The following is a 14,727-nucleotide window of genomic DNA, read 5'->3' on the forward strand; positions in this document are numbered from 1 at the left end:
TATTATCATCATTTAAAGGTGTTTCTATAGTTTTGCTATTATTATGGATAACTTTATGAAGCAGAGTGTTTTCATTAAGGTTTAAGTAGTAACCTGCTGATACTGATTGAATGAGGAGGTCAGCTAGAATCAGGGTCCGACTGGGCCACCTGGAAAAAACCCCGGTGGACCCCAGGCTCTTGTGGGCCCTGCCGGCCCAGATCCCCACCCAGATCCAGAGGCTTCTTCCTGCTAAAAGAAGCCAAAAACATAGTGTGCACGTGGTAGCACCGCGACAGCATAGCAGTGGCGGTGGAGGGGGGCCCTGGGAAAGCAGCCCCGGTGGGCCCCAGGCCCTCCAGTCTGACCCTGGCTAGAAGGTAACTAGTTACTACCAATATATCAAGTCACACAAGTGAATATTACTGTATTTTGCTATAAAACTACCTATACAGAGTCCAATGTTTTCAACTATTTGATTCACCCAAACTGCGGCAGTATTGTGTGTTGTGTCACTCACAACTAGCAGCTTTATCCAGATGCAGATAATAGAATTGATTGGCATGAGTTTTTTTTAATAAAAAAAATCCCTCAGTTATTTTTAAACTATTGTTTATTTTTAGGTGACGTTATTGTTGAATGTGAGGAAAAAGAAGAAGAAAAAGAGAATGGGAAAAAGAAATCAGATGGCCCAGGTAAGGCAACCTTACAGAACAGGACTTCTTATTTTACATAACATATATTTACATGGCATGCTGAGCACATACATTCCTTTAGCAAAATGTTTCAAACAAGAGTTCTCTAAGAGCTAAACATGACATACAGCTGGAGTGAGGGCTCTTCTCCAAAGAGCTCACAGTTCAAATTGTAAAAAGAAAGACCTACAACATAATTAGTAGCATGTTATTAATACATACTAGTAAGTGAGAGCTTGCAACAGTGTTAATGCTTATGCAGACTTTAAATTGACAAATTTGCTTGTAAGTCAAATTAATTGGAGTGGCGTTGGTAAGGCACCAGTTGAGAAACCTAATCACTTCATATAACAAAGGGAGTGGATAGTGCAGAGAGAATAAACACACAGAATGTTCTTTTAAAGACTTTTATACAATTGTGTGAGCAAGGTTGTTGAGAATGAAGTATTGATCTTAATAATGAGATAAATATATAAATAAATAGTAATATACCAGTCGGCTTTAGCCTTTTAGCACTTAAAGGATTATTCATTATTTGTGCCGAGGTTTAGTTGCCTTTTGACCTGACTCTCATTTGTGGTTATAATTAGCACAAAGCTTCCACCACCAGCATCCATGGGTTCCTGTGGATTTATTTAACTTGGGACACATGGTGCATTGTGCTTCCTACTTTCTCTCTTCCATATCAAATGAAAATGCTGCTGTTGTTAAACCTCTAAATTTGATTGAGGTACAAAATCAACTCAAGTTCACTGCTGACAGTTAACAGGAGCTTTCAGTCATTTGCTCTGTCTCTCATGAGGCTTTCTTAAATTGTACCTCTCATTTGCATTGCAGACAATATCTTCAAAAGAATATTTAACATCCTGAAGTTTACCTGGGTCCTCTTCCTTGCTACAATTGATAGTTTTACGGCTTGGCTCAACTCCATTTCAAGAGAACATATTGATATTTCCACAGTTCTAGGCATTGAACGCTGCATGCTGACTAGAGAGATAAAAAAGGTAATTCTATGTTTAGTTTCTCATGAGCTAGACATAACATGTCTTATCCCTTATAGATAGAAACCATATATTGGTTGAAAAGGAACCTCTCTTCCTATAATGGAATAGCATTAAATGGGTCCTCCATCCCAAAAATTGTGTTTTGCATAATGATTGGCGGAAATCCCCTGTGAAAAAAAAAAGTTTATTTGTACAGTGTCAGAGGACTTCTGACTGTTTGAATTCTTTTCCTATGTACTTGTTGCTGCCAATATCTTAAAATTAAAATAGTGTTCCGCAAAGTATCAGATATTAACATAAAGGGTTACATGGAAGCTTTACAGTCAGTTATAGCAATACTGATATATGTTTACACTATTTATTGTATTGTATTTTATGTTATTTATTAGTTAGTCCATATAATGTTCTGAAATCTACTTTATGCCAGATGTTAAGAGCAGAATGCAAGTATGCACATTAGAGAAACATATCTAATCATGTATTTTTTTCAGGGAAATGTGCCTACTCGAGAGAGTATCCACATGTATTACCAAAACCAAATAATGATGAGCCTTTCTAGAGAGTCAGGGCTTGACAAAATTGATGACCAATCTGGTTCAGCATCTGGGCACCAAAGCCATGACAAGATGGCAAGTAAACGGATGGACAGTGCCGACTCAGCTGCATCTCATGATAGCATATCCAGGTACAAGGGTTGTTGGGCTTCATACTATAGCATCCTGAACTGTTTAGGGTTAAACACAACAGAAGCTTGTCCAGGCCACAACTTTACAGGGCATCCTTTGCTAAAAATGTAATGCTATCAGCAGAAATTGTATTATATTGCCCTTTTCAGCTGCTACTAAGCCACAACTCCCTGCAATATCTGTTAGGGGTGTTGAGAGTTGTTGCTCAATAACAACTACACTGAACTCCCTAATTTTGCAATATTTCTATCCTCCAAGGTTGGGACCTTGAAGTTCTTTCTTCTTAGTTTACCCCTTTGTACATCATTCACAAATAGCTTAACTGTAAGCAGGGTTCCTGTGTTTGCAAACTGCATAAAATACCAAAGATATAGATTTTAAACAGTGCTTATTATGTATTTTTCTCATGTGTGTATTTTACACTGTTGCAGACATTAATTGAAATGTATGATTGAAAAAGATAATAATGTTGAGAATTTAATGTCTACTTGACAGTAACGTAAACAATGTTCCCTGTTACAAGTGCAAAAACATTTGGGCAGAAAAACATTTATCACCTATTTGAAGCTATAGTTATTCCACCTTCATCCTTGTGTAGTTATACATCTTGATTCTAAAGAGAAGGCTAACTCAACCTATTGAATAATATTGCATTACTTGCAATTAATTGTTGAAGCCCCTGAGGCTGCTCCAGGAAAAGAAGCCTCACACTTCCACTGAATCTGGTGTAGACAAAGGTGAAAGTGGTGTCTCAAGAATAGCCAGGGAAAGGGAAGGGGTGTATTTTGAAATAAGATTTTGGGAAAGATATGTGGACATCTGTTTTATGAAGAAAAAGTGGAGGTGCAGCATACTATAGGATTTTTTTAGAAGTTTACTAAAGTCTAAGGTTTCCTTGAAGCAATTTCAGGAGCAACTTTTCTTCTATTTTTCCACAACCTCCCTCTCCAGCCATCACTACAGTTGTTAAATTTTTTGAGCAGGAATATAGCATGGAAGAATAGGTCAGGTATTCTAAATACACCTCTGAAAAGGCTAAGATGAAAGGAGGGGGGTTGTTACTGTTGCAACCTTGCTATAAAGAAAGTATTCAATGCATTAAAAGTGTGTTGACTGAAAAGCTCTGAATCTACTAAGGGCGTTCATTTGGATGTAAAACTTAACATCTGAATTGTTAAATAGATGTTAAAAATGTATTCATGCTTTAAGAAGAATGTAGCTTTTGCATAGATTAGTAGAAGCCCTTACCCTTTTAGTGTGGATTTATTTTGCCAACACATTGCCTTTCTTGGTGCTTGTCTCATTGAGACCATTTTTTTTTTATTTTAAGGTTTTTATTTAAGCATTTGTAACATTGAGACAACAATAAACTATACAACATTGGCATTGGGACTACTTTATGCTTCTAGATTTACAGGAGTCATGTCCAATAAAAGTTATGTGTGTTCATACGTCCACGGCCCTTCCTATATATCCTATTAATGATAATAGAGCTTCTGGGCAAAAGCACCATTATACAGAGAAAAAGTGGACTTGAATTACTTGTTGAACAAGTGTACAGTATATACTAATGCTAGACTGCCCCCAAATTAGCAGGAAAACTTTACTGAATGGCCTATTTATCAAATAATGAACATTTTATTTGGTCTAGAAAATAAAAACAATCCTTTTCACCTGAAAATTGGACCTATATTCTATTTATCAATTCTTCTCAAAACCATGGGCATTTCATTGTTTGTTTGAATAGAAATCTTTCTATCTCTACATTTACTCCATTCTTAAGAGGTGTCGGGAATTATTTTCAAGTTGCTTTACCATTCAAGTCTGGGAAATATTTTACTCTTGAGATAATAACTTCCTTAGCCCTTAGAGGTTAGAGATCCTTTGTGACAATTTTCTCATCAATTGAAAATAATTTTTACATTTTGATAAATCTCCCTCTGAATATAGTTCATATACTAATACAGCTTTGCAACTGTCTGTATCTAGTGATAAGTGCCCATAAATGTACTGTATGTTTAAACAGAAATTGTATTGAAATCCTTATGCCAATTAAGATGTTCTGTGGCAAATGACATTCATGCATCATTTCATTGTGCCTATATGCTTTGTGTGTTTGTTGCATGCCATTGTGTAAGATTGCTTATGTCCGTGTATTATATTTTGCTTGTGTTTTACTTACTGTTGTCTTTGTGACTGTTTGTGCTGCTAGCTGCTGCACTGAAGCAACCATGCTATTCTCAAGGCAATCTACACTTGATGATTTAGATGGACCAGACTCTGTACCAAAAACAAGTGAGCGTGCTCGACCTAGGCTTCGTAAAATGTACAGCATGGACATGTCTTCTTCATCTGCTGAGAGTATAGCTTCAAGGTGCTTAATTCATGCATGCTTTATTCACTCCATTTCAAAACTGTACATAAAATGTTTTTTTACACTCACTCATAATCATTATTTTTTTTAAATCAACATAAGCTCTTGTTATGAGGTTTCCCCTCATGTATAAGGTGCTCTTTTTACCTTCACTGATTCCATCATTCAAAAAAATTAGTAATTTAGAGAAAATGATCTTTAAAAAACCTAGGGCTAGACACCTGGAATAAGTGATCGTAAAAAGGTTGTTCATACCTTCCAATAATCGCCTGTCCACCAAATAAAGATTTATGGAGATTTTAGCAATAAATGAAACATAAATCAATTTTTTAACGCACAACAGATTACCACAGACTTCCAGGACGGTACCGTGTGACTACATTATGCCTTTTATAATTTCATGAAATAATTTCACTTTACCCCTAATCTTAACCATAAATCCTATTTGGAAACCCACTTTTACTAACTGTAAAATTCTTTAGGAAATAATAGAGAGTCTGGCAAAAGTCAGACAGTAAAATGTATGCAATCTGTGTTAATCTACTGTGCTTGGGATAACTGACTATCCTTGTAAATTAGCTCAGTAACGGGACCTGCTTCTTGTTCAGTCTTCTTTCTAACTGCTCAGAGCCATTAGAAAACAAATCTGAGGCGCCATCCAGTGCAGGCAAAGTAAACATAGCCAAATATGGGGATATTTTCTAATTACTAACATTATAATGGCAACAAATACTCCATTAAAAAATTGTGCTTGTATGCACCAAATTTCTGCCCATAATTTTCTGCCCATAGATCACCTAGTAATCAGATTGTACAGAGGGAGTAGACTCTTTTAAAGCAAATGCACCCTGGCATATTATAAAAATGTAAAGATTGACAAACATTTCGATCTGTTGTTTTGACCCATTTGCCCCAGTAATAAAATTTAGCACCCACATTTTACGTCTCTCTCCATTCTTCAGATAAGGCAAAACAAATATGGGCAAAAGCAAGAAGATAATGTGTGATTGCTATGTATGTGCAACAATGTTACTCAAACACTGGTTGCAGATATTGCTATAAAGCATATTTGCTACATAGAATTTGCTGCATTAGTGAATCTCTTCATTAAGTCACTGCTTTAAACTCATATCCCAACATTCTACAGTTGTTTTTTCTTGTAAAAGCTTGAAATTGCATCCACTCACCACTGAAGATGGGTGTGCCATGGGTGGTCCACATCTGGACCAGACCACTTCACATCCATTGTTGCATTACCTTAAGAGCCAAAATTAATCTAATCATTGGGCAAGGGGAAACAGAAAATCAAATGAAGAATGTTGTGGAAAAAAGAGTGTCATCAAATGGGCCTCTATCTCTTGTTTGCATGCTCCAGTTGCTTTTTTACATTATCAAACGAAAAGCATTTGCAGTAAAAGTGTAAAACACTGAAGAATTTGTCCATAAACAACCACATGCTTAAACTGTATCTATAAGTGTTAGCTAACAGACAGAGATGTCCTTTTGTATGCTGTCAAGTCAATATTGCCTTTTTTAACGCACGCTAGTGAGTAATGTTTATAAAACAGATTTACCAGTCTAACTTATCAAATATAACACTTTCCTTGTGCGCAGCCCACCACGCAGACAACCTACCCACCAAGAACACACAGTTATGCCTGCTTTTATATAACTGTCATTTTTTCTTAGGCATTTTGGTATGATATTTTGAAGAAGGTGAAAACGCCATTGATGCCATTCAAAGTGTCTATGATTTGCAACTAGACTACAAATCCATACTTGTAAGCTTGTACGTATATGGGTCCATTATCTGGAAACCCGTTATACAGAAATCTATAGATTACAGAAAGGCCATCTCTCATTGACTCCATTTTATGCAAATAATCAAAAATTTTAAAAATGATTTCCTTTTTCTTTGTAATAATAAAACAGTGCCTTGTATTTGATCCAAACTAAAATATAATTAATCCTTATTGAAGGCAATGTTTACATGATTTTCTAGTAAATTTAAGGTATGAAGATCCACATTACCAAAACATCAGTTATCTGGAAAACACCAGGCCCCCAGCATTCTGAATAACAGGTCCCATACCTGTAGTAACTTGTAGCAATAATAGTCATCATAATATGTCAGGATAAACTGGAAGAGATAGTGAATTTCATTCAAAAGAAATTTAACGATTAGGCATACCTCCCAACATTTTGGAAGTTAAAAGAAGGACAAAAAAAATTTCCTGCACGTAGCGCAGCAATTTTTTTGACCACAACCCTTTCTGTGGTCACACCCCCTAATTACCATGTTTGTTTTACAAAATTTGGCAGGTTATGAAAGTTTGAAAATATTTCTCCTTATCTAAACTGTGTTTTTGTGTCTCAAAATTGTTACAAAGTATCTTATTTGCACCTGTTAGCTGTTCGTCCGAAAAAGGGACAGTTGGGAGGTATGCGATTAGGTTGTATTTGTGAATCCTGCAAGTCCACTAGCTGTTGTAGGGATAGAGTTGTAGCCAATGCAAAAAGAGGTTGCAGTTAATAGGATAAGTTACATTTATGTATTTATTGGTTTCCAAACATGCAACATGCATTTTTTAATCCTGTGAAACAGAGAGTTATTCAGGATACAAGATTTTTCTGGAAAACAAATTAAATCTACAGTCTGACTCTCTGTTATATAAATTGCAGTTATTGAAGATGGGAGAGATATCATGGCTTTGACCTTTTCCCTTCCCTTGTCCTGTGTTTGGTCACACAGTTGTTATACAGATTAAACCCCAGGCATTTAAACATCTTAGTCCTTCAGGATATACATTCAGTGCTCATCAGCTTACCGTTACTGTCAGTATTAATGTTGGACTGGGTTGCCAGGGACCAGCCAGAAAACCTTAGACCACGTCACCACAATACAAATTATTTTTACATTGTCTATTCTGTTTTTGTCTCCTCTTGGATATGATATAAGCATACAAGGTCAAATGGCTGGGTGAGCTGGGAAGGCCTATTTGTCACTGACACCTGGGCCCACTGAAAAATTTCCTGGTTCCCTGGTGAGCCAGTCCCACATTCCTCTTTATCTTGCCAGCCCAACATTAATATCAACATATTAACTAGTAGAAAATTGTACATTTACGAGTTTTGTTCAGTTTATTGTTATACAATATGTAATTGAGCATTTAATGTGAATTAAATCCCAAACACATGGAGCTATCACAGGAAAACAAAGCTGATATTTTATTGGTTTTTGAAAGCAGTGATTATTTTTCTAGCCCAGAAAAGGAGCTTCTGCTTCATGACATTACTTGCCTAGACATGTATACATTAGAGCTGTGACCCTTTGCAGAATAAAAATAATGTTTATTCTATTCAACTGGCTGCTATAAAGGATCAACAATAAGAAAAATTTGCTGATGGAAGACTCTGTGGTGAACAGAGAACATAGCTGTACTCTCTTTCAACAGCATGCATGCTCCTCCTTGCTGTAGTACAACAATGACCCCAAATTAGATACTGCCTACTTCAGTCAGCAAGGACTAGTACAAGTGTTTTGTTAGTGTCCTGCACTGTTGCTGTAGTATTCCCATCCCTCTTATATACTTCTCAGCATTGTTCAGTCTCATTTAGATATCTCCTTCCTGTATTTTTTTCCTTTGGGATCTGCTGATATTGGATTTGTTTGTTTGGTCTAAACTAGAGTAGTCAATTTACTTTAACTTTGCTGAGTTACTTTCTCCTAATTGACTGCATTCAGTAGCCACATTCTGCTCTTAGGCTTTTATAATTCAAACTAAGTTTACTGTAAATATCCCATATGTTGGAGAGAAACTGCCCCTTATTCACAGTGTGGCATCTTTACTTACATTCTAGCTCTTTGGTTTCTAATCAGCAGTATTTTAAACATTCTAAAATAAAACCTCACTTTCTTTAATTACTTTATATACACAAATAACAGCTATCTCAAATAAATGGAGAATGATCATAAGTGGTGTATTGCACCATAAATTACTGGTAGATCAAAGGTTAATATAATGGCAGTTTTTATTTCTTCAGTTATTTATAGATACAGCCCTAGTTAGGGATACACTAAATCCATGATTTAGTTCTTGCACCTTTTTTCAGGATTCAGCTGAATGCCATGTTCAGCCGAACTGCTTTCAAAACATTACAGCTCTGAACAACTGAACACAACAATGTTTTATTCACAATTGACCCAATTTTTGACTTTCCTTAAATTAGGGATTAGTATTAAGCCTAATTTAATTCATTCCTTGCAAACCATTTTATTAGACAAGTTATTTCACTTATGCGGAATTTGTTTGTTAATAAATTAAGGAAATATCACAAATTATAATGATTATAAATCATATTTTGGGTGTCAAACAGGTCTAAAATGTAATTCCGTTGTTGTAATGTAGTAATGTAATGTAGTTCCGTTTTTTTTTTAATAAAAAGACAGTGCCATTTCCAACAAAGACCTTTGGGTGGCAAAACAATGTAAGTGGGGAAAGATAAAGTGTTTAACTGTGTTACGCTAATTGTGACTTGAATGACACACTTGCATGTCCTCCATTGAGTCACTGCACACTAGTTGCAATTGTGGTATAATGATTTTGTGGCAAAAACATTGGTGCATATACAATTCAAAGAGGAGGAGGACCAGCTGTCATCATTTTGGTAAGTCCTCATAGTGGACAACTTTTGCCTCTGCAAGGCATAGGGAATTTAATGTGTTAAATTCATGTTTATATTTTCTATGATTACATTCAAAATAGCACTACATTCAAAGAGGTAACAAGGGAAGCTAAGCTCTCCACCATCAGGTACTTACATTGATTTGCACTACTCTTGCTAATTAGTTTATGAATATCTTTTCCCCAACAGTGAGCCAACTCAGTGCACCATGGTCTACTCACGGCAGGGCACTACAGAAACTATTGAGGAAGTGGAAGATGAAGAGGAGGAAGAAAGCAAAAGTCCTTTATCAAAGATAGAAGCTGAGGAAGATGAATACGACCTGGAATTGGAAGGGACAAGCTATACTCCAGACACAGAATTTCCCCTCTACTCCACCACAGAGGGTGATCTTCCACCTTCTTACAGTAAAGCAGTCAGCTTTGAACAACTCTCATTTGCATCTCAGGATGATTCAGCTGACAATAATTTAATGGTTCTAAGCCCCGATGAAAGTCAAAGTGATAAGCTACACGATCATATACTGCCACCTCTTACACATGAACTGACTGCCAGCGAGCTGCTTCTTAACAAGTATGTTTGTCACTATGAAAGCAGTCTAGACTCTCTTTGTTTCTCATGATCTTCTTTGTAGAAGATGTACAATAGGAATTGATTTATCTAACAAAATGTAGAGTAAGCTGTATAAGAGCACATTCTTTATTTTATTTTATAGATATTTATATAGAGTTTAATTGAATCAAACCAAACAAAACTCTTCGGCACCCAAGCCAACATTCCAATGACAGTGTGAGCCTATGCTGACCTACTAGAAGAGGACAATAATCATTAGATACAATCCTCACCTGACAGGATTATCAAACCTGTGCAACAGATATTTGGCCAATCCCATTGTCTGGAGTGCCAAGTCAGCATCCAATGGCAGCCTGTGTGTGGCAGGCATTCGCTGATGCACAGAAAACAGAATTATTCTTTTAACGTCAATGTAAAAATTGCACATTTTTGCAGACAAAAAAATAATACCTTGCCATTTAAGCTTGTGCTCAAATGGAAATTACTTACAGTACAAAATAAGGGAAACTGTAACGTGAGATCCCTTTATTGTAAGTTTTTATGTGCAGCATTCTCTATCTATCTCTATCTGGATATGGTCTAATGCCGCTTACCCCCAAAAAATTGTCCCAAAAACACCAATTGTGCATTTCATTGCACATTTATAGATACATTTTCTTTCAGATATTAAAATATAAACAATGGCTCCATATATAGAATATTTCAGACACAAAACAACATTTCTCTGAATAATACTAAGCTTTTCTTACTACCTATTATTCACACAGACTAACTTTCTTCACAGGATGTTTTATGACGAAGAATTAGAAGACTCACAAAACTTTTATGTTTGTCAGCCACGTCCATTGCAGCTTATTTATGCCATGTATAACACATTGGTGGCCCGATCAGAAATGGTGTGCTTTTTTGTGATCATTCTTAATCACATGATTTCAGCTTCTATGATCACATTGGTACTGCCCATCCTTATATTCCTTTGGGCTATGTTATCTGTTCCAAGGCCCAGTAAGAGATTTTGGATGACCGCTATTGTATATACGGAGGTATGTGTCATTAACTTTGCTTTTTTTCCTTCTTGAAGATGCAACTTTTTGCGGTTACTTGTGCAGATCAAGCCTTTAACACTGTTATGACTTTGTACATTAGTTTACAAATAAACTTGGTACAAACAGCTATTTATAGACACACATTTATACATCTCTGACTCCTAAAGACCTGCTTCCTCTGTAGTTATACCCCTGGATTAAAGCAAAATATTTAATTTACTATTTGGTGAAGTTTGTTAGGTAGTATATGTTATTTCAGAGACCCAGGTATGTATTTAATAGTATGCCACAATAAAAGTCACAACCAAGTGGAAACTGGAGGGCTCAGTTATGAATTCAAGCACAATTGCAAAGAGTAAAAATATGCCTTATTGAATAAGGTGCAAACTACAGGTCACACAGATGCTAGGGACTTATCTTGGCACATAATACATAAAGTTAATTTTTTTCTTTTGCAGGTGACAATTGTTATCAAATATTTTTTCCAATTTGGATTCTTCCCATGGAATAAAAATGTGGATTATACAAAGGACAAACCTGACTTTGCACCTAATATAATAGGCATTGAGAAGAAAGAAGGTTATGTTCATTATGACCTGGTGCAGCTGCTTGCTTTGTTTTTCCATAGATCTATTTTAAAGGTACAACAGATAATGACCTTTATATTTGTACTCTAATCACTACGAGGACATTTATTTATACTGTGTGTAGTTAAAATATATCTAGGTTGTTTATGAATAGAAAAGTGTCTTAATGCATCCCTAAAGTGTAGGCGTGTTGTTGATTTATGCCATGCTCCACATTTTGGATATACAGTTTACTATGCAAGACTTTTTATAGGGACGTTTATGGGAAATGTAATTTGATCCTTGTGCAACCACTGACCAGCAGGTGAGCGATATTAAAAAAAGACAATAAAAACCTATAAAAGCAAAAACAGTGACAAGTTCAGTGTGCAAATATTGCATTGCCTAGGAGATAGATGTACAGACATCAGTGGCCACAGATATCATTCTTATACATATCCACATGTTATTATTAGTGCCATGGTCTATGGGATGAAGACGACGTCCCTGTAAAAGCCCTAAATAAAGAAGACACAGATGGTGAGCTATCAGAGGCATCCGGAAGAAGGGATTCTGTTGGCTCATTAAAATCTGTCAACCTTTGTGCCTCTGTCGAGTCAGTCCACGTGCACTTCCCCGAAGAAAAGACAGCTATCAGGAGAAAAAGCACAAGCAGCGGATCCCAAATTTCCCGGAGGTCAAGTTATTCCTCTCATAGATCTAAAAGAGGTAACCATTTATGTGCCTTTCTAGCATTTCTAATAAATTAGATTGTAAATAAATATCAAATTGATTCTTATATATTGTAACATTACAAATGGGTTAATTCAAAGTTTGTTAATGAAACACACAAACTGTATGAAAATCAAGCTCGACACTCTCTATTAAGCCGTGAATATTTCATAGAAATAGCCTCTAGCCACTTGCCCTCATTTACTAAACTTACAGATCAAATACATAGAAAAATACTGTAAAATGAGTATAAAGTATTAAAAGTAGTTTGCTGTCAAATATCATAGTGCCCTGTTAGACTAATTTGGAAAGCACTTCACTTTTCATTCCAAAGTAAAATCCCTGTGTTAGCAAAATAAACTCAGACCATGCACTGCATCGTTTCAAGCCTGCCTTAGCTTTTTTCAAGCTAACTCACTCAAGCATTGTAGTGGCCCCTTCCTTATTTTACAGAATTGTACAACCTGCATATTGGCAATATTTTATTACCTGGTTGTGACCAGCTGATATTCATTCACAGCAGCCTGCAAACCTTTAGCAGTTTTGACATGGGGTTTTATAATAAAAGGTGCAAAGTTGGCTACTGGACTAGTGACTATACCAACTAATTAGCAGGCAGCATTTATAGCAAAATATTGCAAAACAATAGACATGGTTGATGTGCAGATTTTTCCATCATTGCCTCTCTAAGATCCCCTTTCATAAGCTGCATCTGTTGGTCTTGATGCCATTTGTGTGTCATGACAAATGAATGCATATCAAACCCTGACAAAAACAACCAGCCTTTGAAAATCATAAAATTTCAGTAAGAGTATATGGCCGGGGAACACATATAATTGAAGCCCAAAGGCCCCGTTGAATTTGCTTTTAGATGCTTGTCTAGTATTTGGCAATTCTCTTAATAAACAAGTGCAAGTTATACAGCAGCAACCTACAGCTCAATCAATTCCAATTATTGATCTGCACTTCCAAGTAATGACCATAAAATCATCTTTATTACAACTAAGTGCATATGTTGTGCGTCACACAGCAACGGTTTAGGCCAGATCAGACCCTTTACTAGCTTGATCTGACATATACTGTGTCTCCGTGAGATTCGCTGCATGTGCACTAAAAGGTGCTTTTATGGATATTGCTTGGAAGTGCTGTGTAATTAATAGGAATTTACACGCTTCAGTTAAATAGTTAATTTGTGTTGAGCATCTACATTTGTCCAAGAAATTCTCATGTTTGGTGTGTCCATAATTTGATTATATGTGAATGTGTTTAGGAGTGTTAGGGGGTTATTTATCAAAGTCTGATTTTATCTCAACATTTTCTGCTACAAACTCCGATCAAATCCGCTCAGGTTTTTTAAGCTTATTTATTATTACACTTTCCCGAAAATTTGCTTTGCGGGGGAAAAAAAACAGATTTTCAAGATTTTTTCGGACTTTTCAACTGGAAACCAAAACTTCGGGGTATTGCACGACACCCGTTGAATACCAAAAAAATCATTGGGACTTCTCCCATTGACTTAAGTGCAACCTCGACAGGTCTGAAATGCCGGATTTTCAGATTCGGCCTTTTCCATCCTTTGGGTTTAATAAATTCTGAGAAATTTGCGATTTCTTAAAAATCCGATTTTTTAAAAAATAAAATCACAATTTTTTGGGATTTTTGCATTCAGAGTTTAGTAAATATCCCCCTTAGTGCTGGGCCAATCTTCAACTTTCATCCAATCTCATTTTATGGAACTAACATATACTGTATCAGTAAATTTTGCCATATTATTTATTTTTCTTTAAGACTTTGTTTTGTATATAAGCCTTGGACTTTACTACTTTACTATTAAGATATAAGAAATATATAGTTTCACAAGTCTATTAAGCCTTATCCATTGGCCTCCTAAAAGCAGCTCAAAGAGGTCTATATATGAACCCTATGTGATTTAATTGACCTGGAGGCCAAATGATTGTTGATGATGGTGCAGCTATATGTGGCTCACTAACCATGTACCTAAATCAGGCAAATATTCACTTGTTAGGTGGCCAGACAAGTGGATCTCCCAATGTATTTTATTGTTATTAATATTATTCTTTATTTATATAGAACCAACATATTCTGCAGCACAGAAGTGGCACAGAGATTTATAAATCATTCACATCAGTCCCTGCTCCAGTGGAGCTTATAAATGAGGCATTTGTTATTGAATGGCTTAACTGGAAGGGGTAATTTGATTAACTGCTTTCACTTCCTTTCACAATTGCGTTGAAGAACTAAGGAGGTGGATTTGAGTGTAAAAGTGTTGTTTTCAATGTAACTGTTTATTAATTAAACAACAGACAGTGTGTATTTTTAATGTGCTGTGAATAAAGGTGAATCCTGCTCTTTTAAATTGGCAATC

The 14,727-nt window shown here is 36.0% G+C and overlaps 1 protein-coding gene across 7 annotated transcripts in view; it reads left to right on the top strand.

The window, feature by feature from the left end:
• Positions 1-14,727, top strand: part of LOC108719190 (piezo-type mechanosensitive ion channel component 2) — a 225,938-nt gene that overhangs the window by 192,123 nt on the left and 19,088 nt on the right. For 4 of the 7 annotated variants that reach the window (XM_018267875.2, XM_018267876.2, XM_041566358.1 and 1 more), the window contains 8 exons: positions 603-674; positions 1,512-1,678; positions 2,170-2,363; positions 4,577-4,738; positions 9,614-9,997; positions 10,782-11,040; positions 11,502-11,684; positions 12,086-12,338. In XM_018267875.2, coding sequence (XP_018123364.1) covers positions 603-674; positions 1,512-1,678; positions 2,170-2,363; positions 4,577-4,738; positions 9,614-9,997; positions 10,782-11,040; positions 11,502-11,684; positions 12,086-12,338 — 1,674 coding nt within the window. The remainder of the gene's footprint in view (positions 1-602; positions 675-1,511; positions 1,679-2,169; positions 2,364-4,576; positions 4,739-9,613; positions 9,998-10,781; positions 11,041-11,501; positions 11,685-12,085; positions 12,339-14,727) is intronic. The other 3 variants (XM_041566359.1, XM_041566360.1, XM_018267881.2) reach the window with 1 other exon arrangement.

Source organism: Xenopus laevis, chromosome 6L (assembly GCF_017654675.1).
Source record: "Xenopus laevis strain J_2021 chromosome 6L, Xenopus_laevis_v10.1, whole genome shotgun sequence".
Lineage (NCBI taxonomy): Eukaryota > Metazoa > Chordata > Amphibia > Anura > Pipidae > Xenopus > Xenopus laevis.